Source organism: Benincasa hispida, unplaced genomic scaffold (genome assembly GCF_027475165.1).
Source record: "Benincasa hispida cultivar pf3 unplaced genomic scaffold, pf3_genome.v1.1 HicScf1373, whole genome shotgun sequence".
Classification (NCBI taxonomy): domain Eukaryota; kingdom Viridiplantae; phylum Streptophyta; class Magnoliopsida; order Cucurbitales; family Cucurbitaceae; genus Benincasa; species Benincasa hispida.
This window is the reverse complement of record NW_028325713.1, coordinates 26,101-51,209: the sequence shown is the minus strand read 5'-3', so window position 1 is coordinate 51,209 and position 25,109 is coordinate 26,101. Positions and strand designations below refer to the sequence as shown.

Sequence of the window (25,109 nt, the reverse complement as noted above, 5' to 3'; positions counted from 1 at the left end):
TCTTTGGGTACTTATTCTATTCGTGCTTAAACTTTTGCCGTTTTACTTAAATGCTCTTGTTTAATAATTTAGTGATAACACATATTATATTTAGCACTTGGTTAGTAGGCAAATCAGTTCAGATCTAAAAAACATGCATGTTGGTAAATGCATTAAGATCTTTTAAATTCATATTTTATAATTAGGGGCACCAAGTATCTAGACTTCCATTATGAACTCGTAAAGAAAATGACCAATCAAGTGATGTGTTAGGCTTATAGCTAATTGTACTTTGTTGGTTAGAGCTCTGTGTGTTATCTCTGTTTATTTCTTCTTTTGACTTATAGGTACGAAGGGATGTGTGGTTTACCCACGAACTTTGATTCAACTTATTGCTATGCTTTGGGTTACACTGCTGGAGCTCTCCTCCAGAGTGGAAAAACTGGACCAATATCATCGATCTGTCTGTCCCACTTCTTGTACCTCCTGATCATTTTAGTCTCTAACCTTTTAACCTTTCATTCTTTTTCTTGATATCAGTTTCGTCCATAGATTTTTTCCTCATTTCTATTACTTACTAGTTATGCATACCGGGTAGGAAATTTGGCTGCTTCTGTTGAAGATTGGATGGCTGGCGAAACTGCATTGACTTTGTTAATGGATGTGGAGAGGATACACGGTATGATTTTTTCATGAAAACGTGCATTCCTGTTCTCATGTTTTCTTGAATAACACGTTAATAATTTTTTTTATAGAATATTTTTTATGGGGAATAAGAAGGGAAATGATAAACAGAGTATCAATTATCCAGCCAAAATGAGAACAAATGGAGATCGCTAGAAGAAAAAAAACGAAAGATGAAAAAAACTTTCCAATCTATATTAAAAAGACAACAATTTTCTAGTTGATGAAACTTAAAAGTTTATTTATTTTTTTCTTTTTTAGAGTATCTAAATAACTTAATAGTTACTTATACAATACTATAAAGACTAGTCAAGGTGCATGTAAGATCAGAAAATCAAGGATAAAAGTGGAGTATCTTTTCTCTTAACAATTTTGAAAGGCTTTGGATTGATAGAACATCTTCATGAAGTCTAGTTTAATATTTATCATTTGATGATCTCTTTCTAAAGGTAGAATTCGTTTGGCAAGTAAGTTCAAGCCTGTGATCAAGAAGACAATGGTGGAACTAGATGGTAATATGATCTCTTTCTAGAGTAAATGTCGTTTCCTTTAATCTCCTTCCCAGTCTTATATTATAATTCACGCCGCTCGATTTGTCATGTGGGGAGGTCAGATCAGAATCCTACCATTGATTATGCAAGTTCAAATCTAAAAGAAGAATGGAGCAGGTGATCTAGATATAGGTATCTTACACAACCAAATTGATGAAAATCGAACCTATTTTTCAGAATTTGGATAAGATATTTTAATGAAGTCTCGGGTCAAATTCCATAGTTGGAAGTGAGATACCTAAATTCTTTGTAGTTTCCATTCTTACATGAATTATTAGTAATGTGTTAAGTTCATTGTAATGTCTAATTTTGTTGGTGTATATTTTTGCTTAGTATTGTCTTGTAAAGGGCCGGCCGGCAAAATCATAGACGAAGATTTATGGTATTTCTTTTAATTATTGGAAAAGGAGGGCTCCTGGGTATGTTCTCGAAAGGGAAGGTAGAGGTAGTACTTCGAATGGCGAAGAGAGGCGGCTCGGCAAAGAAGGAATGAGAAATCGTCAAAGATGACTTCTTTGTTGGCGAAACGAAGGGCTAGTTCTTTCTCTCTCCATCTTATGGTATTTCACTTGATTTCTTTCTTCTTGTCTTTCTTTCTCCTTTTTCTTTCTTTTTTTTTATCTCTGTTTCTCCGTCTATCTTCTCCATCTCTTGCTTAATTTTCTCCATTCATATGATTGTATCTCAATATCTTTTTGTTTTTCTGTTTTCTTCATCTCATTTCCATTGATACTCCTTTCTTCTATTTCTCTCTCTTTTTGTTTGCCCTTTATTAAAATTTGATACTTCATGTATTATTATTTAGTTTATAGCTATATGTCATTAAAGCTAAAATATTGAAATATTAGTAAAGTAACTTGGTCATTAGTGTTGCGTGTGTGTATCATTAGTGTGGATGTTAGTTTAAACAATATAAAAAATTGTTACGACTGTTGTATTTGGTTAGTTCATCATGTACTTTTTTGCTAGGTTGAATCACTTTATTTTTGTCCCCAATTCAAGTTACGGAGTAGAACACACTAAAAGGTATGAAAAAGTTGTAGTAGTCTTTTACCTTCAGGCTATTAAATTTGAGTGATTTAGTCACATATTAACTCTAAATCTTGCCTAGAATATTTTTCTATCTTAAAATCTAGCTCTTTATTTTATCATTGTTTTAAAAAATATTTGAATTAGTCTTTGTCAAATATTATGTCACACTTGAGTTTATGATTTTTCTGTTCCTTGATTTCTTGAAACTAGCTGATCTTTATTTTTTGACTTATTTTATTTCTCTTTTAATCGGTTCTTTGAGTGATTAGTTGTTTAGGATTGTGATTTATGATTCTATACGGCATGGACAAAGAAAAAGAGATGACATTTTAGTTCGTGGGTATTTTCATCTCCAGAATAGAATCTCAAATTAAAATCCTAAGTTAGTAACTGACAAATCAGAATTGGAATTGATTAAATATGTCAAGTGGGGATAAAAAAAATTCACTTTTAACTTTTTGTATTTTATACTCATGCTCCTTTGCCTTTTTGCATAATCTTTTTTTGTTCTATACAGGCCAACGGAGGATTTATAATGAGTGCAAGTCACACAATCTAGGTGGACCTGAATACGATTGGGGTATTAAGGTGATTTTTTTAAAAAAAAATTATTTTGCACTGCCCTTTATATTTAATTGGTGGAGATGATTGGTTGAGATGATTCCAACACAAATGTCTGTCTCCTCGCTGAAAACTTTATGTATTTTTCAAAACTATGAAATTTGTTTATTGCCTCCCTCCTTTTTTCTCTCTCTTTCTTACTTTCATTGTCATAGATAAGCTATTATATGTTATTTTTATTGCAGAAATATAAGGTTGAGTAATTAATTACTATAGGGTACCATTTTTTGTGTGTGCAAGAACTCTGTTATTTATATCCCCTTCCTATCTGTTGTTTTCAAATTAGGAGTAAGAATTTGAACCCGAGTGATTGGTTGCCCAAAACTATTGATGGTGATCTCAAATGCAAAGAGGTCACCACAAGTTTTGGATTTGATTCTGCTTGCAAGGTACTCATTTCTCTTTGTAACTACTTTAGAATTGATATTTCGTTTGGATTGAACTTTGGTGACTCTTTCAAAGTTGAAGTAGTTTCTTCAAGAACTCAAGGAAAAAATGGAATATCGCATTCATGAGATGAGACTCTTAATAGGCTCTGCTGATATTTATGCAGATATATTAAAAAATGATTGGTAATGTGCACAAAGAGGAAATCATAATAAACATCAATCGAGAAAAGGTCCGGATTAAAACAGTCAAGATTCTGGAAGAACGAGAGAAGAAGAAAATGCCACCGTGGACGTGAAAGGCCCAGCTTGGAATAAGTAGTCCTTGAGTTACTATGTGAAGACCTCATCACGGATGCATTCTTTTCGAATATCCTTTTTCTACATCAATACTTCATGAACTTTCATCACCTTATTATTACCTGTTATCATATATTTGCTTTTACGTCTTTCAAAAAAAAAAGAAAAAAGGGCGAGAAAAATTTTGCTAACTTTCTTTTATTGTTATCATTACCCTCTCAATGTTTTCTTTGCAAACGATCAAGGCACACGATTGCGGAGGCGCCGCATGAAGATACAACTACTTTATTATTATCATTACCCTCTCAATGTTTTCTTTGATGGAATGCAAAGGAAGATCGCCGCAAAGAAGGAGGCATCGACAAACAATGCCGACGACAGCGCACATTTTGGGGTTGTATTTTTCCTTCACTCTATTCCAAATTCTGCACCATCGCATCGTATTTTAATTTTGAAAGTTTTATCACCGCATCCTGTTTGATTACCGCAATCATTTAACATTGATAAATTTAGTAAGTCGCCGCATGCTTTCTCTTTGCCATTTATGATTTCAATGATGAATCACATGCATCTATTTTTTTTTTATATATACTAGAGTCAACTTATTTTTAGGACAATCACCTCAAGAAATGTTTTTAAAAGTTAGTGGTCGGCTAGCTTTCTTTCAAACTGATCCTTTACCAAACTTCTTAAGAACATCGCATGACTTCTTTCAATCTATTGGCAAGGAGGACATTGTCGCATTTTAAATTTTGGGGTGAGGTATTTATTTTCAACCTTGCTATTTTTAGCTATATGAAGAAAAAAAAGGAAAATTAGAATAACAACTCCACTGCCAACGCAATGGAGAAACACATGTTGATAAGAGTTAAGTTGTGAATGACACATACCTGTAGTTGGATGTCCGCAAGACACACGTGGGGGCAAGCCAAAACGAAAGTAAGTTGCCAGGATCAACGCATAAAGAAATACCGCAATTCCGCTGCTAAGTATGTATGAGTCTAGTTTGAGAAAGAGCGTCTTGCTCCTAATTGGATGTCCGCATGACACATGTAGGGGTAAGCCAAAATGAAGGCAAGGCATGCGTCCATCGCATGGTAGTTGCGCTCGTCAAGCGATTGCAATCACCGTGTCGAAGTTGCGGTATTAAGCGAATGCGGTCACTGCAAGATTGCGGCTACACGATAACGCATAATAGAGGGATCAATGCAAGGTTGGTGGAATGAACGCTGACGTACATCTTGGGAAAATAAAAAACTGATGTTGACATTTCACCTACTACGCCATTAGCAGCAGAGATTTAGAAAGGACTAACACGTCGCGAATGTCAGAATCAGAGCAGTCCATTAATGCTGTCGGCGATCCAATCTCTATATAAAGAAGCCGGTGAGCAGAATGCCAACTTATCTAGAGTTTTTCCCTGCGATCCAGACAAATGCGTGAGAAGAAGGCTTGAGAATCTTCATCTCCTTCTTCCATTCCGAGAAACGACCAAAGCCTACGATCGGAGCTAGATCTCGGGAGAGTCAGCTCCACCGCCCATCCATGGCACCTGATGCGTTATTTTATGAGGTGGAATTATGGATGAAAATGCGTTGAGCACTTAAGTTTTCTCAGTGGAATTCAAGTAAAACCCCACTGAGTTTCTTGGTAAGTTCAGGGTCAAACACAGGGACTTGGGAAAAAATATGCGGTGGTAATTTCTCAGAACAATTTGCGGTAACCAAATAAATCAAGTAGTTATTGGGAATGTTGTTTGTGGTAATAAAAATAAACAAATGCAGCGGAATTCGAAAAGAGTTATAAAACGGAAGACGCGATGAGTATGCGGTGAATGGGTTGAGAAGAGTTTCGGCTAACACTTCTTAGGTTGTGTTCATGCTATGCGATCATGCAACACACATACAATAGTAAATCATCTCTTGATGCGAATGCTACGACTTTTAATGCTAGAACGCATGCGATATATGCGATAAGACTATAGGACCTACACATAAGCCTCTATTCTTATTTATGCGATGAAAAAATGACGCATACACATATAAGGCGACCACATAATACCATACCTATCTCTAGGATGCATGCGATGCAGGTTGGCAAACAGAATTTTTCTCTAGGTTCTTATCTTTTGTTTATGCAGTTCTAATCTTGCTCTCTCGAGTCTAGATTCTAACTTAGCTCTTTCAAATCTTAGGTTCTTTCTTTAGACTCTCTCTCTCGAGTAGCTCTAAAGGGATGTCGAGCACAACATAAAGAAAATGGAGAACCTAAAGAGAGAGTCTAAAGAGCTACTCAAGAGAGACTCGAGAGAGAGTCTAAAGAGAGAGTCTAAAGGGATCAATATGTCATTCTTGAACTGATATCATTTATAACCCGCTTTCTACAGGTGCAACAGCTTATTTCGGAACTCAATGAAATTCTTGCCCATGATATTATAGATGAGGATAGGTTATGGAAAAATAAATATTATAGATGAGGATAGGTTATGGGAAATGAAACTTACTACTCGTGCTTGAACTTTTGCTGTTTTACTTTAACGCTCCATTCCAAGTAATTGTTTTTTCTTTTTGTTTTATACACGTCTTTCCATGAAATTGAGATGGAAAAGAGAAGGCAACAAGGTGCATATAATTGGCGGCCAATTCAAGGGGTAGTCACATTTCTTTGGGTACTTATTCTATTCGTGCTTGAACTTTTGCTGTTTTACTTAAACGCTCCTGTTTAATAATTTAGTGATTAACACATATTATATTTAGCACTTGGGTAGTAGGCAAATCAGTTGAGATCTCAAAAACATGCATGTTGGTAAATGCATCAAGATCTTTTAAATTCATATTTGATAATTAGGGGTATCAAGTATCTAGACTTCCATTATGAACTCGTAAAGAAAATGCCCAATCAAGTGATGGGTTAGGCTTACAGCTACTTGACTTTCAAATGTAAACTTACCAATGGTACGAGCGAATGGCCATGAGATGATACGAAAAAAATTATACTTTGCTGGTTAGTGCTCTGTGTGTTATCTATGTTTATTTCTTCTTTTGACTTATAGGTACAAAGGGATGTGTGGTTTACCCACGAACTTTGATTCAACTTATTGCTATGCTTTGGGTTACACTGCTGGAGCTCTCCTCCAGAGTGGAAAAACTGGACCAATATCATCGATCTGTCTGTCCCACTTCTTGTACCTCCTGATCATTTTAGTCTCTAACCTTTTAACCTTTCATTCTTTTTCTTGATATCAGTTTCCTCCATAGATTTTTTCCTCATTTCTATTACTTACTAGTTATGCATACCGGGTAGGAAATTTGGCTGCTTCTGTTGAAGATTGGATGGCTGGCGAAACTGCATTGACTTCGTTAATGGATGTGGAGAGGAGACACGGTATGATTTTTTCATGAAAACGTGCATTCCTGTTCTCATGTTTTCTTGAATAACACGTTAATAATTTTTTTTATAGAATATTTTTTATGGGGAATAAGAAGGGAAATGATAAACAGAGTATCAATTATCCAGCCAAAATGAGAACAAATGGAGATAACTAGAAGAAAAAAAATGAAAGATGAAAAAAACTCTCCAATCTATATTAAAAAGACAACAATTTTCTAGTTGATGAGACTTAAAAGTTTATTTATTTTTTTCTTTTTTAGAGTATCCAAATAACTTAATAGTTACTTATACAATACTATAAAGACTAGTCAAGGTGCATGTAAGATCAGAAAAACAAGGATAAAAGTGGAGTATCTTTTCTCTTAACAATTTTGAAAGGCTTTGGATTGATAGAACATCTTCATGAAGTCTAGTTTAATATTTATCATTTGATGATCTCTTTCTAAAGGTAGAATTCGTTTGGCAAGTAAGTTCAAGCCTGTGATCAAGAAGACAATGGTGGAACTAGATGGTAATATGATCTCTTTCTAGAGTAAATGTCGTTTCCTTTAATCTCCTTCCCAGTCTTATATTATAATTCACGCCGCTCGATTTGTCATGTGGGAGGTCAGATCAGAATCCTACCATTGATTATGCAAGTTCAAATCTAAAAGAAGAATGGAGCAGGTGATCTAGATATAGGTATCTTACACAACCAAATTGATGAAAATCGAACCTATTTTTCAGAATTTGGATAAGATATTTTAATGAAGTCTCGGGTCAAATTCCATAGTTGGAAGTGAGATACCTAAATTCTTTGTAGTTTCCATTCTTACATGAATTATTAGTAATGTGTTAAGTTCATTGTAATGTCTAATTTTGTTGGTGTATATTTTTGCTTAGTATTGTCTTGTAAAGGGCCGGCCGGCAAAATCATAGACGAAGATTTATGGTATTTCTTTTAATTATTGGAAAAGGAGGGCTCCTGGGTATGTTCTCGAAAGGGAAGGTAGAGGTAGTACTTCGAATGGCGAAGAGAGGCGGCTCGGCAAAGAAGGAATGAGAAATCGTCAAAGATGACTTCTTTGTTGGCGAAACGAAGGGCTAGTTCTTTCTCTCTCCATCTTATGGTATTTCACTTGATTTCTTTCTTCTTGTCTTTCTTTATCCTTTTCTTCTTTCTCCTTTTTCTTTCTTTTTTTTTATCTCTGTTTCTCCGTCTATCTTCTCCATCTCTTGCTTAATTTTCTCCATTCATATGATTGTATCTCAATATCTTTTTGTTTTTCTGTTTTCTTCATCTCATTTCCATTGATACTCCTTTCTTCTATTTCTCTCTCTTTTTGTTTGCCCTTTATTAAAATTTGATACTTCATGTATTATTATTTAGTTTATAGCTATATGTCATTAAAGCTAAAATATTGAAATATTAGTAAAGTAACTTGGTCATTAGTGTTGCGTGTGTGTATCATTAGTGTGGATGTTAGTTTAAACAATATAAAAAATTGTTACGACTGTTGTATTTGGTTAGTTAATCATGTACTTTTTTGCTAGGCTGAATCACTTCATTTTTGTCCCCAATTCAAGTTACGGAGTAGAAGAACACACTAAAAGGTATGAAAAAGTTGTAGTAGTCTTTTACCTTCAGGCTATTAAATTTGAGTGATTTAGTCACATATTAACTCTAAATCTTGCCTAGAATATTTTTCTATCTTAAAATCTAGCTCTTTATTTTATCATTGTTTTAAAAAATATTTGAATTAGTCTTTGTCAAATATTATGTCACACTTGAGTTTATGATTTTTCTGTTCCTTGATTTCTTGAAACTAGCTGATCTTTATTTTTTGACTTATTTTATTTCTCTTTTAATCGGTTCTTTGAGTGATTAGTTGTTTAGGATTGTGATTTATGATTCTATACGGCATGGACAAAGAAAAAGAGATGACATTTTAGTTCGTGGGTATTTTCATCTCCAGAATAGAATCTCAAATTAAAATCCTAAGTTAGTAACTGACAAATCAGAATTGGAATTGATTAAATATGTCAAGTGGGGATAAAAAAAATTCACTTTTAACTTTTTGTATTTTATACTCATGCTCCTTTGCCTTTTTGCATAATCTTTTTTTGTTCTATACAGGCCAACGGAGGATTTATAATGAGTGCAAGTCACACAATCTAGGTGGACCTGAATACGATTGGGGTATTAAGGTGATTTTTTTAAAAAAAAATTATTTTGCACTGCCCTTTATATTTAATTGGTGGAGATGATTGGTTGAGATGATTCCAACACAAATGTCTGTCTCCTCGCTGAAAACTTTATGTATTTTTCAAAACTATGAAATTTGTTTATTGCCTCCCTCCTTTTTTCTCTCTCTTTCTTACTTTCATTGTCATAGATAAGCTATTATATGTTATTTTTATTGCAGAAATATAAGGTTGAGTAATTAATTACTATAGGGTACCATTTTTTGTGTGTGCAAGACTCTGTTATTTATATTCCCCTTCTATCTGTTGTTTTCAAATTAGGAGTAAGAATTTGAACCCGAGTGATTGGTTGCCCAAAACTATTGATGGTGATCTCAAATGCAAAGAGGTCACCACAAGTTTTGGATTTGATTCTGCTTGCAAGGTACTCATTTCTCTTTGTAACTACTTTAGAATTGATATTTCGTTTGGATTGAACTTTGGTGACTCTTTCAAAGTTGAAGTAGTTTCTTCAAGAACTCAAGGAAAAAATGGAATATCGCATTCATGAGATGAGACTCTTAATAGGCTCTGCTGATATTTATGCAGATATATTAAAAAATGATTGGTAATGTGCACAAAGAGGAAATCATAATAAACATCAATCGAGAAAAGGTCCGGATTAAAACAGTCAAGATTCTGGAAGAACGAGAGAAGAAGAAAATGCCACCGTGGACGTGAAAGGCCCAGCTTGGAATAAGTAGTCCTTGAGTTACTATGTGAAGACCTCATCACGGATGCATTCTTTTCGAATATCCTTTTTCTACATCAATACTTCATGAACTTTCATCACCTTATTATTACCTGTTATCATATATTTGCTTTTACGTCTTTCAAAAAAAAAAGAAAAAAGGGCGAGAAAAATTTTGCTAACTTTCTTTTATTGTTATCATTACCCTCTCAATGTTTTCTTTGCAAACGATCAAGGCACACGATTGCGGAGGCGCCGCATGAAGATACAACTACTTTATTATTATCATTACCCTCTCAATGTTTTCTTTGATGGAATGCAAAGGAAGATCGCCGCAAAGAAGGAGGCATCGACAAACAATGCCGACGACAGCGCACATTTTGGGGTTGTATTTTTCCTTCACTCTATTCCAAATTCTGCACCATCGCATCGTATTTTAATTTTGAAAGTTTTATCACCGCATCCTGTTTGATTACCGCAATCATTTAACATTGATAAATTTAGTAAGTCGCCGCATGCTTTCTCTTTGCCATTTATGATTTCAATGATGAATCACATGCATCTATTTTTTTTTATATACTAGAGTTAACTTATTTTTAGGACAATCACCTCAAGAAATGTTTCTAAAAGTTAGTGGTCGGCTAGCTTTCTTTCAAACTGATCCTTTACCAAACTTCTTAAGAACATCGCATGACTTCTTTCAATCTATTGGCAAGGAGGACATTGTCGCATTTTAAATTTTGGGGTGAGGTATTTATTTTCAACCTTGCTATTTTTAGCTATATGAAGAAAAAAAAGGAAAATTAGAATAACAACTCCACTGCCAACGCAATGGAGAAACACATGTTGATAAGAGTTAAGTTGTGAATGACACATACCTGTAGTTGGATGTCCGCAAGACACACGTGGGGGCAAGCCAAAACGAAAGTAAGTTGCCAGGATCAACGCATAAAGAAATACCGCAATTCCGCTGCTAAGTATGTATGAGTCTAGTTTGAGAAAGAGCGTCTTGCTCCTAATTGGATGTCCGCATGACACATGTAGGGGTAAGCCAAAATGAAGGCAAGGCATGCGTCCATCGCATGGTAGTTGCGCTCGTCAAGCGATTGCGATCACCGTGTCGAAGTTGCGGTATTAAGCGAATGCGGTCACTGCAAGATTGCGGCTACACGATAACGCATAATAGAGGGATCAACGCAAGGTTGGTGGAATGAACGCTGACGTACATCTTGGGAAAATAAAAAACTGATGTTGACATTTCACCTACTACGCCATTAGCAGCAGAGATTTAGAAAGGACTAACACGTCGCGAATGTCAGAATCAGAGCAGTCCATTAATGCTGTCGGCGATCCAATCTCTATATAAAGAAGCCGGTGAGCAAAGAAAAAGAGATGACATTTTAGTAAAATATTATGTCTTTGTCAAATATTATGTTGTTTAGGATTGTGATTTATGATTCTATACGGCATGGACAAAGAAAAAGAGATGACATTTTAGTTCGTGGGTATTTTCATCTCCAGAATAGAATCTCAAATTAAAATCCTAAGTTAGTAACTGACAAATCAGAATTGGAATTGATTAAATATGTCAAGTGGGGATAAAAAAAATTCACTTTTAACTTTTTGTATTTTATACTCATGCTCCTTTGCCTTTTTGCATAATCTTTTTTTGTTCTATACAGGCCAACGGAGGATTTATAATGAGTGCAAGTCACACAATCTAGGTGGACCTGAATACGATTGGGGTATTAAGGTGATTTTTTTAAAAAAAATTATTTTGCACTGCCCTTTATATTTAATTAAATGAAATTATTGGTAAAAGTGCAACCTTTTGATGAAGCATAATGTTTTTGTTGCAAAATGTTAGTTGAAAATTATGACCTTTATATTATAATCCATGACAACTACAACAATGATGTATCTATGTTTATCTGACTTGAATGCATTGACTTTTCAGTTTACTTATAGTAATGGGCAGACTGCACCTGAATCAATTACAGACAAAATATATGGAAACACCATTTCTATAAGTACACAACGTAATTTTTGTGATTGGTTCATTTTGTTTTTTTTTTTTTTTTTGTTCGATTTCTTGTTTACTTTCAAATTAGTCAATTTTCATGTTATATTGCATTCAATATTTTGTACATTTTTATTCTTTTCTTGTTTATATGAAAGTTTTCTTTGAGTCGTTTGGGTCCTCAGTCCTCTTGTGAAGTGCCTATTTATTTGTTTTGCTATTTTTGCGTTCTCACTTCTTGGTGGAAACTAAAAATCCCATAGAAAGTTCATTTATTTTCTTGGTTGGTTCTTTGGGAACTATTAATACCTTCCATGTCTTGCAAAAAACCTCCTATATGTCTTAGGCCTGAAGTGGCAAGTTTTGTGGAGCATAGCCGAGTTCTAAACATTTACCTTGGTTGTCCCTTTAACACTAGAGTCTCTAGGTGTTTTTGGTTGGGATTTGTTTTAAGCCTTTTCTTTTTGCTAAGGTTGGGTTTTCATCAAATGTTGGTGGAGGTCTTTATCTATATGCAAATTGATTAATTTCGTGGAGACCAAATGTGTTTTCTCTCTCGTTGTTTTAGCCACAAAAATTCTAGTCTCTTGCTGGCCAAATCCTCACATCAGGGACTCATATGGAGCTTTTGGAGAACCGAAATCCCTTCTTAGAGTGTTATCCATTTCATCCACAAGCTATTTCCTCTTATTCTAGTCACGTCCTTCATCTTCTTGACTTTGTCGAACACTCAATTTTCGACTTCTTTCATTGATTCAATCTTTCATTTCTCTACCTATCTCCCCATTTTCATCTTCATTTCTCTCCTACCAATGTCTCCGCCTTTCATCGCTAATGCCGATGTTTCCCCCATCATTGCATCTTCTCCATCGGAGATTGGCCGTGTTTCTATTGTGTATAGCGAAGTCCAAGCCCACCATATCGATCAACCTCTCCCTTTTCCCTCTATTCTCAAAAACCCTTTCAAAATCCTCGATGGCCCTCCTAGCTCTGAGTTGATTGATGTCCCGAAGGAAGAGTAGTGACATGCATTGAGTTTTGTTTGTTCTTTTACTGTGTTTTGCTTATGATTGTAAATCTCGCTTTTGTTTGGAACTTGAGTATTACTGAATGCGTTTGAGGCCAGTTGCTACTTCTTAAGGTTTTAGAGTGTTTGAATTGTGTTATATGTGCGTGCAGATGATATCACAAAGCTGTTTCCTGATCTTTTCGGCCAACAGTCGGCAATGTTGGTGCCAAATGATTCCAGTTCGGTGCAGGTGAATAAGAAATTGAAGATCGGAGTTGTCTAGTTTGGTGGCCAAGCACTGGGAGGGCATAATGTGATTTCTGGACTATTTGGTAGGGTCTCATTGTGTCCACATTTATAAATCAAGAATAAATGTTTGCTTTTTTGTTCAAGTTGTGGCTAATTAGCAGCTTCTATGATTTTGGTGAAGATTTCCTACAGGTTCATGTAAAAGGAAGCACGTTGTATGGTTTCAAGGGTGTCCTACAGGGATCATGAAATGTAAATATGTAGAACTGACTGCACAATTTATCTACCCATATCGCAATCAGGTTAATTTTCTTGAAGGGATTTCTAGCTTTCAGTTGTTAGAATTATTAGTGTGAATATGTGCAGTCTCGATGCGAAGTGATTGCCATTTGAATGCAATTCTTGATTTAAATGAATTTTTATTTTATCAGGGTGGTTTTGATATGATATGCAGTGGGAGGGATCAGATTGAAACTCTAGATCAAGTGAAACTCTTTCTTCCCATAATTTTCATTTTGAGACGTCTTAGTTGTAGTCAAGGCATTAATTGACAGTTCGGTTTTATTTTCAGTTTAAGCAAGCTGAAGAAACTGCTCAGAAGCTTTGATCTGGATGGCCTTGCCAATTGGTGGAGATGATTCCAACACAAATGCCTGTCTCCTCGCTGAAAACTTTAGGTATTTTTCACAACTATGAAATTTGTTTATTGCCTCCCTCCTTTTTACTCTCTCTTTCTCACTCTCATTGTCATAGATAAGCTATTATATGTTATTTTTATTGTAGAAATATAAGGTTGAGTAATTAATTACTCTAGGGTACCATTTTTTTGGTGTGTAAGACTTTGTTATCTATATTCCCCTTCTATCTGTTGTTTTCAAATTAGGAGTAAGAATTTGAACCCCGATGAGCAGAATTTCAACTTATCCTGGGTTTTTCCCTGCAATCCAGACAAATGCGTGAGAAGAAAGCTTGAGAGTTCTTCATCTCCTACTTCCATTCCGAGAGACGACCAGAGCTAGATCTCGGGAGAGTCAGCTACACCGCCCATCCATGGCACCACTGATAGCCTTGAGCACATCCGCTAGAAGTAAGTCATTGCTTCCAGCTGGTCATTTCATTTTCTTCCCTTTTCTTATATTGTATTTTATGATATTTTGTGATTAAGGAATTAATACATGATGTGTTCAATGCATTTCTGTGTTTACTTCAATTTTATCTCCATCTTTGTTTACTTAGCATCCTTAACTTTCATTGCATCACTTAGTGAGATTGCTAGAGTATCGCACACTTAGTCATGTGGATTAGGGATATAAAGCATGTAGAAAACCACCGAGAGATGTGCGTTGCGTGAGTGTGTGAGTAAAACTTATTTGCTTAGTGTGAAGCTATAGCTACGCTTGTCTATAGGCGGATGCAATGCTTGTCTATGAGTAAAATCAACAACAACTAACTGTCTGGGAGGGTAAATGGTTGGTTGCATGAAGCAATATAAGCTATTGTTCACTAGAGATAGGAATAATCTTATATCAGCAAAGTCTATGCGGTTACCTTGTCTTATGAGTGCTTCACATTTAGGCATACTTGAGAGAGTAGTCTAAAATCCAAATCTAAAACTCAAGAGAGTGGATTGGAATGCATAAGCAAGAATGGGGAACTTAGAGATAAGCTCCGTTTGCTATCACACAGCGTATGCACCCTACGGAGAGAATATTGCATGCGTCCAGGAAGTAGGATACGGTGGTATGCGGCCATCACGCTCATGCGACGAGAGCACGTGAGCGGGTTATGGAGGTTTAGGCAGGCATAGGCTTCCTAGCACTATCGCAGATACATCGCATTCGTCCTAGAGTTAGGCTCAAGTGTGTGTAGCATTATCGCATGGCTTGCATTGACTAAGGTTGCCCTTGCGATCACTTTTAAGGGTTTCAATGAAGACATCTCCACATAAATTCGATTCGAGATTTTCAGTACAAATAAAAACACCATCTTTATGAATAAACGCTTTATCCACATTAAAAGAGACAATATATTTACATTGCAATAAACACTTTACAGAAATAAGGTTCCTTTTTAGTTCGGGAACAATATATACATCATTCAAAACAAGAAACATATTCTGTAAAGCTAACTGGAGCCGTCCCACTGCCACAGCTGAGACGACGTACCCAGTGCCTACTCACATCGTCATCTCATCAGCCTCCAACTATCGCCAAGATCTAGTCCCCTAAAAAGAAGAACAAATGTGGTTAGTAGCGCCCAAATCAATTATCCAAGCAGAATCATCATTCTCCACTAAACAAGTTTCAAGTACAAGTAAATCACATTTACCTTTATCGGCCTTGGCCTTAGCCTTGGCTGCTTTCTTCTCTTTCAGATACCGAGGATAGTTCATCTTCCAGTACATCCTAGTTGCAGTGGAAACACTTTCCCTTTTCAACCGGTGGACGCCTCCTTGGGGTGACAGGCGGTGGGTTAGCAGGCGTCTTCCCTTTTCCCTTGCCACCCTTCTTCTTCTTCCCCTTTGTAGAGTTAGAAGTAGAAGGTGTAGACTTCGTTCCTGAGGTCGAACCTCTATGGAATGTCCTTGAGGATGAAGCAACATTTGCCTCACCCTTCTTCCTCTCCGATTGGTAGGTCTGCAACTCGATGAGGAGAGTTGTGAGGTTATATTTCCCTTTCTTAAGAATCACATTACTAACAAAGTGCAGGGAGCTCTCGGGCAATGAATGCAGGATTATGTTAACTTGACTGCCCTTATCGATGGTAGACCCATTCAACTCCGCCACATTAAAGTGAACCATCATGTTAAGCACATGCTCACGAACAGAGGTGCCTTCTTCCATTTTGGAGTTGAATATGTATTTAAGAGCCTCATGCAAAAGTGGTTCAGACGGTTGTCCAAATATCCTCGCAGGGACTCCATGATCTCACGTGCTGAAACCAGATGCTCATGTTTCTTGGCAAAAACTTCATAAAGATTTGCCAAGATGTAGGCTCGGGCCTTCTCATTGGCCATTGTCCATCGCTCGTATGTCTCCTGAACATAATTGAGACAGTTCCCTTTATCATTTGATTTACCTCAATCACGTATGAGAACCCCTTTATTCTAGGTGAAGCCCCACAACGATAATAAGAATAACCACAATTAGCTATTTAGTAAGCAACCCCAAGAAAGCTAAACATATTTGGCTTGGAAGATTGATCGATGTCAAGAAGAAAGGAGAACTTGTTCCTAACTTAAGGATTTTGAACTCTCCACAATCTAATCGATCAAAATAAATTGAAAGTTCTAATACATGCATTTTAAACACAAAAATACAAAGAAAAAGCATAAAGCTTGAGAGACAAAAAATCTAATGAAATTCCAGTCAATCTCAAGTGTGTTCCAATGACCAAACTACATATGTATTTATACTAATTGAAAAGACGACTTGAAAGGACACAACTTTTCACCCAATTGACTAGGTTTAACAAAAACTCTTCAACTACATACATGAACCTTAATAAATGTATGTACATTGAAATAAATTAATAAATCAAGCATTAAACACGGGGATGAATCTGAATTTTGCAGATTCATTAGGACTTTTGCACCCAAGTGACTCTTGGAGCTTCAAGGGTTGCAACTCTTCATGATGGGCTAGAAATTTAGCTTGGAAGCAAGCATTTAATCCCTCTTCAAGTCTTTTAGTTCTAGCTCTTGTCATTGGTCCTTGAGGCATAATGATTGCCTCATGATTGGATTGACTTGGAAAGTTCTTACAATGACTTTCACCACGAGCTTCAGTTGAGCTAGTTTGAGATTGTTAAGCTTCACTTTCATCTTGTAGAACCTCAATATTTCTTACTTGGCCAACTCCTTATGATTGCCACTTATTTGTTTATCACATCCTTTAGTGCCTTTCCCACTAACTCACCTCACCTGTAACAATATCACTACCTGGAATAGTTGCTTCAACTCGTTTATTCCCAGCCATATCAGCCACAACTTTCTTAGTACAATCATTACTGCTATCATTAGTTTTGCTATTTCTTCCACAGTACACATATCATTTTTAGCACAAATACCAATATTATCAGAGACGAGTATGAGCATCATTTTCATTCTCAACACAAATATTGAGGTTATTAGAGACAGAAGTATGAGTTCACCTTGGGCTAATGTTGGTTCGGACTCATAGATCGTTACCGGAGAAACAATAGGTGGCCCAATTTCCTTCTTGAGATTCTTCCTTTAGTATATTATCCATAGACCTATTTGATAGGTAAGACAGAGACAGTGTCGGTAATATTCAAGATAGGATTAGGAAGGGAATCAGAAAAGAACAAAGATTGGGACTAGTTAGTCTCTTCATTAAAGCTATTCCCCTGAAAATGACTAATAGGAAAGAAAGGTTGATCCTCTAGAAAGGTGACATCTATCGAAATAAAATACTTGTGGGAGGGTGGATGAGAACACTTATACCCACGTTGATGGAGAGGATAGCCAACGAAGACACATTTCTAAGCACGAGGAGTAAATTTTGTCTTTTAACGCAACTGCGCGCCTCAATGCATACTCAACCTTTCCATGCAGCGTCTCGCGTGCACACTTGTACAACCCTCATGTGCAACCTAGCGTACACATCCATGCAATGCCTTGCGTCATTTTGCCTTTGCGCGCATCTGTAGCCTGCCCGGTTGAGTTGCCTGCGTGTTCAACGGTTGCAGTTGCATGATTATTCAATCCAAAAATCCAAATTCAAATTCAAGCTGAATTTACTTATTTTTTCAGACATTATTTCGGGAATTTCCCTTCTACAAACTTGTTTTAAAATGTCTTAACTTATCTTAAAATTTGAGCTTCAAATTCTTCACGATCTGGTCAGAATTTTTCAATCTTCACACCTTGCTCAGAATCACCCGAGAGCTTGACCTCTTGAGGAAATCTTCTGATTTCAACTTGAATTCTTATGAATTTCCTTCCAGCAACCTCAGAGCTTCATCTACACTCCTTAAGCCTTCAAATGGCTGTGGAATCACCCCTTTAGCACGAGATAATTGTCCAAACCAAGTTCTTGAACTGAGGCTTCCCTTTTAGATTAAGAGATGCATGACCTTAATTACACTTAGGCTGCCACCTATCCCACTAAGTCAACATTAAACCTTCTAATCTCGACAACTGACCACTACAATTGGTGATTAAGCTGAAAGCTTCCCCTAATCACCAATGCATAGCTTCCTAACTCTTACCAACGCATGGCTTTACTTGGACGCATACACCTCTCAGCCAATGCACGCCTCAGCGCCCTTTCTCGCACCCGATGCCTAGTCTCAAGATCATCCCATGGCCTTACTTTACACACATCCTTGCCCGACCATTGCACACCAACGCACGCACAAGCCGCATCGCTTAAGGCATCCTCGCCCATGCACGCGTTCTTGCCCACCTAACCTCAACGTGAGTCTCGGCTAGCGCATGGCATCGTCTTCTCGGCCAACACTTAGCCAATGTCCTTCTTCACGCCACTAGCTTTCATCTTAACCTTAAGATTCTTAGGCTGTCGCACACCTCAGCATGATCGTCAATGCACCATGACCTTCAACACTTGGTCAAAATTTCTCTCCTTAACCAAGCCTTCTTACTCTTTCACTTAACACTTGAGAGCCCTTAGTAAACAACACTTGAAATCATTTTTCTTTCCTTCCTTAGCATCCTCAAGCTTTCCCTACAACCTAGTATTAACTTACACTTAATCTTATTTAACATACACAAGTAGAGAAAATAAGCTTCGGGGTTGAAAAATATTTCTTGCTTTGCTTAATGAGATCCACAACTACTTTCCTTCTCAGGTAGTTAGTCATAACTACTTGACTCATTGAATACTCATAGGCAATCATTTTAATATTCATATATTAAGCAAACAAAATAACTTCCACAGATTCTACTTAGATCATGATATTAATCTTCACCCTTACCCCATTAGAATTAGTTACTTATAACAAGAGATAAAGTGAAAGTGAGGATAGATAAGATGATAAAAGTGAACATGATGATATTAAAATAGTTGTTGAATACACAAATGAACAATCTCTTAAACAAAATGCAATACAACAACTAAAAAGATAAAGAGATAAGGTGAAGGGAAGTTGTTAGTAATCTCTTGCTTCCCACAGATGAATGTTAAGGCTGCTAGTGATATAATGGTTGGATGAATGCAGAAAGCCCTTGTAGACTCTTACTTCGGCGAAGCTTCAATGAAGAATTGGGGTGAAATATGGAGGTGGAATTTTTTTCTCGTGCAAATCTCAATCTTTGGGTATAAAAGTCCATCCCTCCTTCATGGCGTCAAGGCTCTATTTATAGAGCCGTGCACTGACTATTGGTGGGATTCCCACTCTGATAAGTCGTTATCGTCTAACGTGGTAGGTGAGAATGTCAGCCTTGCTATCATGGTCAATATTCTAAATATTTGCCAGAAGATCCGCTGACTGCACAATTTATCTACCCGTATCGCAATCAGGTTAATTTTCTTGAAGGGATTTCTAGCTTTCACTTGTTAGAATTGTTAGTGTGAATATGTGCAGTTTTGATGCGAAGTGATTGCCATTTGAATGCAATTCTTGATTTAAATGAATTTTTGTTTTATCAGGGTGGTTTTGATATGATATGCAGTGGGAGGGATAAGATTGAAACTCCAGATCAGGTGAAACTCTATCTTCCTAGAATTTTCATTTTGAGACATCTTAGTTGTAGTCAAGGCATTAATTGATAGTTCGGTTCTATTTTCAGTTTAAGCAAGCTAAAGAAACTGCTCAGAATCTTGATCTGGATGGCCTTGTTGTAATTGGTGGAGATGATTCCAACACAAATGCTTGTCTCCTTGCTAAAAACTTTAGGTAATTTTCAGAACTATGAAATTTGTTTATCGCCTCCCTTCTTTTTACTCTCTTTCTCACTCTCATTGTCGTATATGGATAAGCTATTATATGTTGTTTTTATTGCAGAAATATAAGGTTGAGTAATTAATTACTCTAGGGTACCATTTTTTTGTGTGCAAGACTCTGTTATTTATATTCCCCTTCTTTCTGTTGTTTTCAAATTAGGAGTAAGAATTTGAAAACCCGAGTAATTGGTTGCCCAAAAACTATCGATGGTGATCTTAAATGCAAAGAGGTCCCCACAAGTTTTGGATTTGATTCTGCTTGTAAGGTACTCATTTCTCTTTGTAATTGCTTTAGAATTCATATTCCGTTTGGACTGAACTTTGGAGACTATTGCAAAGTTGAAGTAGTTTCTTCAAGAACTCAAGGAAAAAATGGAATGTCGCATTCATGAGATGAGACTCTTAATAGGCTCTGCTGATGTTTATGCAGATATATTCAGAAATGATTGGTAATGTGATGGTTGATGCTCGATCTACAGAAAAAGTGTACTTTGCTGGTTAGTGCTCTGTGTGTTATCTCTGTTTAATTCTTCTTTTGACTTATACGTACGAAGGGATGTGTGGTTTACCCACGAACATTGATTCAACTTATTGTCATGGTTTGGGTTACAGTGCTAGAGCTCTCCTCCAGAGTGGAAAAACTGGAACAATATCATCGATCTGTCTGTCCCAATTCTTGTACCTTCTGATCATTTTAGTCTCTAACCTTTTAAACTTTCATTCTTTTTCTTGATATCAGTTTCCTCCATAGATTTTTTCCTCGTTTTTATTACTTACTAGTTATGCATACCAGGTAGGAACTTTGGCTGCTCTAGTTGAAGATTGGATGGCTGGCAGAACTCCATTAACTTCGTTAATGGACGTGGAGAGGAGACACGATATGATTTTTTCATGAAAACGTGCATTCCTGTTCTCATGTTTTCTTGAATAACAAGTTAATAATTTTTTTCTAGAATATTTTTTATGGGGAATAAGAAGGGAAATGACAAACAGAGTATCAATTATCCAGCCAAAATGAGAACAATGGAGTTCACTAGAAGAAAAAAAAATGGAAGAAGAAAAAAACTCTCCAATCTATATTAAAAAGACAACAATTTTCTAGTTGATGAAACTTAAAAGTTTATTTTTTTTTTCTTTTTTTGAGTATCCAATAACTTAATAGTTACTAACACAATACTATAAAGACTAGTCAATGTGCATGTAAGATCAGAAAAACAAGGATAAAAGTGGAGTATCATCATGTAAAAGTGGAGTATCTTTTCACTTAACAATTTTGAAAGGCTTTGGATTGATAGAACATCTTTATGAAGTCTAGTTTAATATTTATCATTTGATGATCTCTTTCTAAAGGTAGAATTCGTTTGGCAAGTAAGTTCAAGCCCGTGATCAATAAGACAATGGTGGAACTAGATGGTAATATGATCTCTTTCTAGAGTAAATGTCGTTTCCTTTAATCTCCTTCCCAGTCTTATATTATAATTCACGCCGCTCCATTTGTCATGTGAGGAGGTCAGATCAGAATCCTACCATTGATTATGCAAGTTCAAATCTAAAAGAAGAATGGAGCAGGTGATCTGGATATAGGTATCTTACACAACCAAATTGATGAAAATCGAACCTATTTTTCAGAATTTGGATAAGATATTTTAATTAAGTCTCGGGTCAAATTCCATAGTTGGAAGTGAGATATCTAACTTCTTTGTAGTTTCCATTCTTACATGAATTATTAGGAATGTGTTAAGTTCATTGTAATGTCTATTTTGTTGGTGTATATTTTTGCTCAGTATTGTCTTGTAAAGGGCCGGCCGACAAAATCACAGACGAAGCTTTATGGTATTTTTTTTAATTATTGGAAAAGGAGGGCTCCTGGGTATGTTCTCAAAAGGGAAGGCAGAAGTAGTACTTCGAATGGCGAAGAGAGGCGGCTCGGTAAAGAAGGAATGAGAAATCGTCAAAGATGACTTCTTTGTTGGCGAAACGAAGGGCTAGTTCTTTCTCTCTCCATCTTATGGTATTTCACTTGATTTCTTTCTTCTTGTCCTTCTTTCTCCTTTTTCTTTCTTTTTTTATCTCTGTTTCTCCGTCTATCTTCTCCATCTCTTGCTTAATTTTCTCCATTCATATGATTGTATCTCAATATCTTTTTGTTTTTCTGTTTTCTTCATCTCATTTCCATTGATACTCCTTTCTTCTATTTCTTTCTCTCTTTTTGTTTGCCCTTTGTTAAAATTTGATACTTCATGTATTATTATTTAGTTTATAGCTAAATGTCATTAAAGCTAAAATATTGAAATATTAGTTAAGTAACTTGGTCATTAGTGTTGCGTGTGTGTATCATTAGTGTGGATGTTAGTTTAAACAATATAAAAAATTGTTACGACTGTTGTATTTGGTTAGTTCATCATGTACATTTTTGCTAGGTTGAATCACTTTATTTTTGTCCCCAATTCAAGTTACGGAGTAGAAGAACACACTAAAAGGTATGAAAAAGTTGTAGTAGTCTTTTACCTTCAGGCTATTAAATTTGAGTGATTTAGTCACATATTAACTCTAAATCTTGCCTAGAATATTTTTCTACCTTAAAATCGAGCTCTTTATTTTATCATTGTTTTAAAAAATATTTGAATTAGTCTTTGTCAAATATTATGTCACACTTGAGTTTATGATTTTTCTGTTCCTTGATTTCTTGAAACTAGTTGATCTTTATTTTTTGACTTATTTTATTTCTCTTTTAATCGGTTCTTTGAGTGATTAGTTGTTTAGGATTGTGATTTATGATTCTATAGGGCATGGACAAAGAAAAAGAGATGACATTTTAGTTCGTGGGTATTTTCATCTCCAGAATAAAATCTCAAATTAAAATCCTAAGTTAGTAACTGACAAATCAGAATTGGAATTGATTAAATATGTCAAGTGGGGATAAAAAAAATTCACTTTTAACTTTTTGTATTTTATACTCATGCTCCTTTGCCTTTTTGCATAATCTTTTTTGGTTCTATAAAGGCCAACGGAGGATTTATAATGAGTGCAAGTCACACAATCTAGGTGGACCTGAATACGATTGGGGTATTAAGGTGATTTTTTTTTAAAAAAAATTATTTTGCACTGCCCTTTATATTTAATTAAATGAAATTATTGGTAAAAATGCAACCTTTTGATGAAGCATAATGCTTTTGTTGCAAAATGTTAGTTGAAAATTATGACCTTTATCTTATAATCCATGACAACTACAACAATGATGTATCTATGTTTATCTGACTTAAATGCATTGACTTTTCAGTTTACTTATAGCAATGGGCAGACTGCACCTGAATCAGTTACAGACAAAATATATGGAAACACCATTTTGTTATATTTTTTTTTTGTTCAATTTCTTGTTTACTTTCAAATTAGTCAATTTTCATGTTATATTGCATTCAATATTTTGTACATTTTTATTCTTTTCTTGTTTATATGAAAGTTCTCTTTGAGTCGTCTGGGTCCTCAGTCCTCTTGTGAAGTGCCTATTTATTTGTTTTGCTATTCTTACGTTCTCACTTCTTGGTGGAAACTAAAAATCCCATCGAAAGTTCATTTATTTTCTTGGTTGGTTCTTTGGGAACTATTAATACCTTCCATGTCTTGCAAAAAACCTCCTAAAGTGGCAAGTTTTGTGGAGCATAGCCGAGTTCTAAATATTTACCTTGGTTGTCCCTTTTCCACTAGAGTCTCCAGATGTTTTTGGTTGGGATTTGTTGTAAGCCTTTTCTTTTTGCTAAGGTTGGGTTTTCATCAAATGTTGGTGGAGGTCTTTATCTGTATGCAAATTTATTAATTTCATGGAGACCAAATGTGTTTGAAAGTAGATTAAATTTGTTACATTCGCTTGGAGACCAAATATCTCTTTTCATTTGTTCAATGAAAAATTCCGTTTCATTGAAACCCTCTCTCTCTCGTTGTTTTAGCCATAAAAATTCTAGTCTCTTGCTGGCCAAATCCTCACATCAGAAACTCATATGGAGCTTTTGGAGAACCGAAATCCCTTCTTAGAGTGTTATCCATTTCATCCACAAGCTCTTTCCTCTTATTCTAGTCGAGTCCTTCTTCATCTTCTTGACCTTGTCAAACACTCAATTTTCCACTTCTTTCATTGATTCAATCTTTCATTTCTCTACCTATCTCCCCATTTTCATTTTCATTTCTCTCCTACCAATGTCTCCACCTTTCATCGCTAATGCCGATGTTTCCCCCGTCATTGCATCTTCTCCGTCGGAGATCGGCCGTGTTTCTACTGTGTATAGTGAAGTCCAAGCTCACCGTATCAATCAACCTCACCCTTTTCCCTCTATTCTCAAAAACCCCTTTAAAATCCTCGATGGCCCTCCTAGCTCTGAGTTGATTGATGTCTCGAAGGAAGAGTAGTGACATGCATTGAGTTTTGTTTATTCTTTTACTGTGTTTTTCTTATGATTATAGATCTCGCTTTTGTTTGGAACTTGAGTTTTACAGAATGAGTTTGAGGCCAATTGCTACTTCTTAAGGTTTTAGAGTGTTTGAGTTGTGTGTTATATGTGCGTGCAGATGAGATCACAAAGCTGTTTCCTGATCTTTTCGGCCAACCGTCGACACTGTTGGTGCCAAGTGATTCCAGTTCGATGCAGATGAATAAGAAATTGAAGATTGGAGTTGTCTAGTTTTGTGGCCAAGCACTAAGAGGGCATAATGTGATTTCTAGACTATTTGGTAGGGTCTCATTGTGTCCACATTTATAAATCAAGAATAAATGTTTGGTTTTCTGTTCAAGTTGTGGCTAATTAGCAGATTCTATAATTTTGTTGAAGATTTCCTACAGGTTCATGCAAAAGGAAGCACGTTGTATGGTTTCAAGGGTGTCCTACAGGGATCATGAAATGTAAATATGTAGAACTGACTGCATAAATTTAAACAGAGAGATAATTTTGATGTATTTTCTTCACGCTGATGATAAGAATAAACTAAAGTGTGTTTGTAATATATTTTCACGTGTTTAATTTAAAAAATAAGTCATTTTAAAAAAAAATAAATGTTTG

General features: G+C 35.8%; 1 protein-coding gene across 29 annotated transcripts; it reads left to right on the top strand.

Annotated features, from left to right (window-relative positions):
• The first annotated feature begins 860 nt into the window (after positions 1–860).
• LOC150031232 (pyrophosphate--fructose 6-phosphate 1-phosphotransferase subunit beta 1-like) lies at positions 861–25,053 on the top strand. 29 transcript variants are annotated; one of them, XR_016526047.1, is made up of 26 exons: positions 4,698–6,221; positions 6,606–6,937; positions 7,900–8,052; positions 8,477–8,536; positions 9,060–9,130; positions 9,449–9,551; positions 9,716–11,231; positions 11,540–11,610; positions 13,057–13,218; positions 13,317–13,437; positions 13,567–13,620; positions 13,707–13,812; positions 14,084–14,222; positions 19,768–19,821; positions 19,908–20,014; positions 20,222–20,327; positions 20,492–20,558; positions 20,674–20,723; positions 20,855–20,995; positions 21,412–21,474; positions 21,576–21,645; positions 21,920–22,072; positions 22,482–22,541; positions 23,065–23,135; positions 24,622–24,783; positions 24,882–25,053. XR_016526047.1 is itself a non-coding variant. In XM_090309148.1 (19 exons), the coding sequence occupies exons 14-19, from the start codon at positions 19,780–19,782 to the stop codon at positions 20,878–20,880; spliced, it is 414 nt and encodes a 137-aa protein (XP_090165274.1). In that variant the 5' UTR covers positions 4,687–6,221; positions 6,606–6,937; positions 7,900–8,052; positions 8,477–8,536; positions 9,060–9,130; positions 9,449–9,551; positions 9,716–11,231; positions 11,540–11,610; positions 13,057–13,218; positions 13,317–13,437; positions 13,567–13,620; positions 13,707–13,812; positions 14,084–14,222; positions 19,768–19,779; the 3' UTR covers positions 20,881–21,076. The 29 variants fall into 29 exon arrangements, 2 of the variants coding, with proteins under 2 accessions (XP_090165274.1, XP_090165273.1); XR_016526041.1 differs by having other exon boundaries at positions 21,846–22,072; XR_016526037.1 differs by adding an exon at positions 19,337–19,638 and having other exon boundaries at positions 4,689–6,221; positions 21,412–22,072.
• Positions 25,054–25,109: the final 56 nt, after the last annotated feature.

Excerpts from the sequence above, each read along its gene's own strand:
- LOC150031232 (XM_090309147.1), top strand. The coding sequence starts at position 19,780 with ATGATATGCAGTGGGAGGGATAAGATTGAAACTCCAGATCAG. Across the intron at positions 19,822-19,907 it reads AGATTGAAACTCCAGATCAG|TTTAAGCAAGCTAAAGAAAC; the intron begins GTGAAACTCTAT and ends TTCTATTTTCAG. Across the intron at positions 20,724-20,854 it reads TGGAACAATATCATCGATCT|GTAGGAACTTTGGCTGCTCT; the intron begins GTCTGTCCCAAT and ends TATGCATACCAG.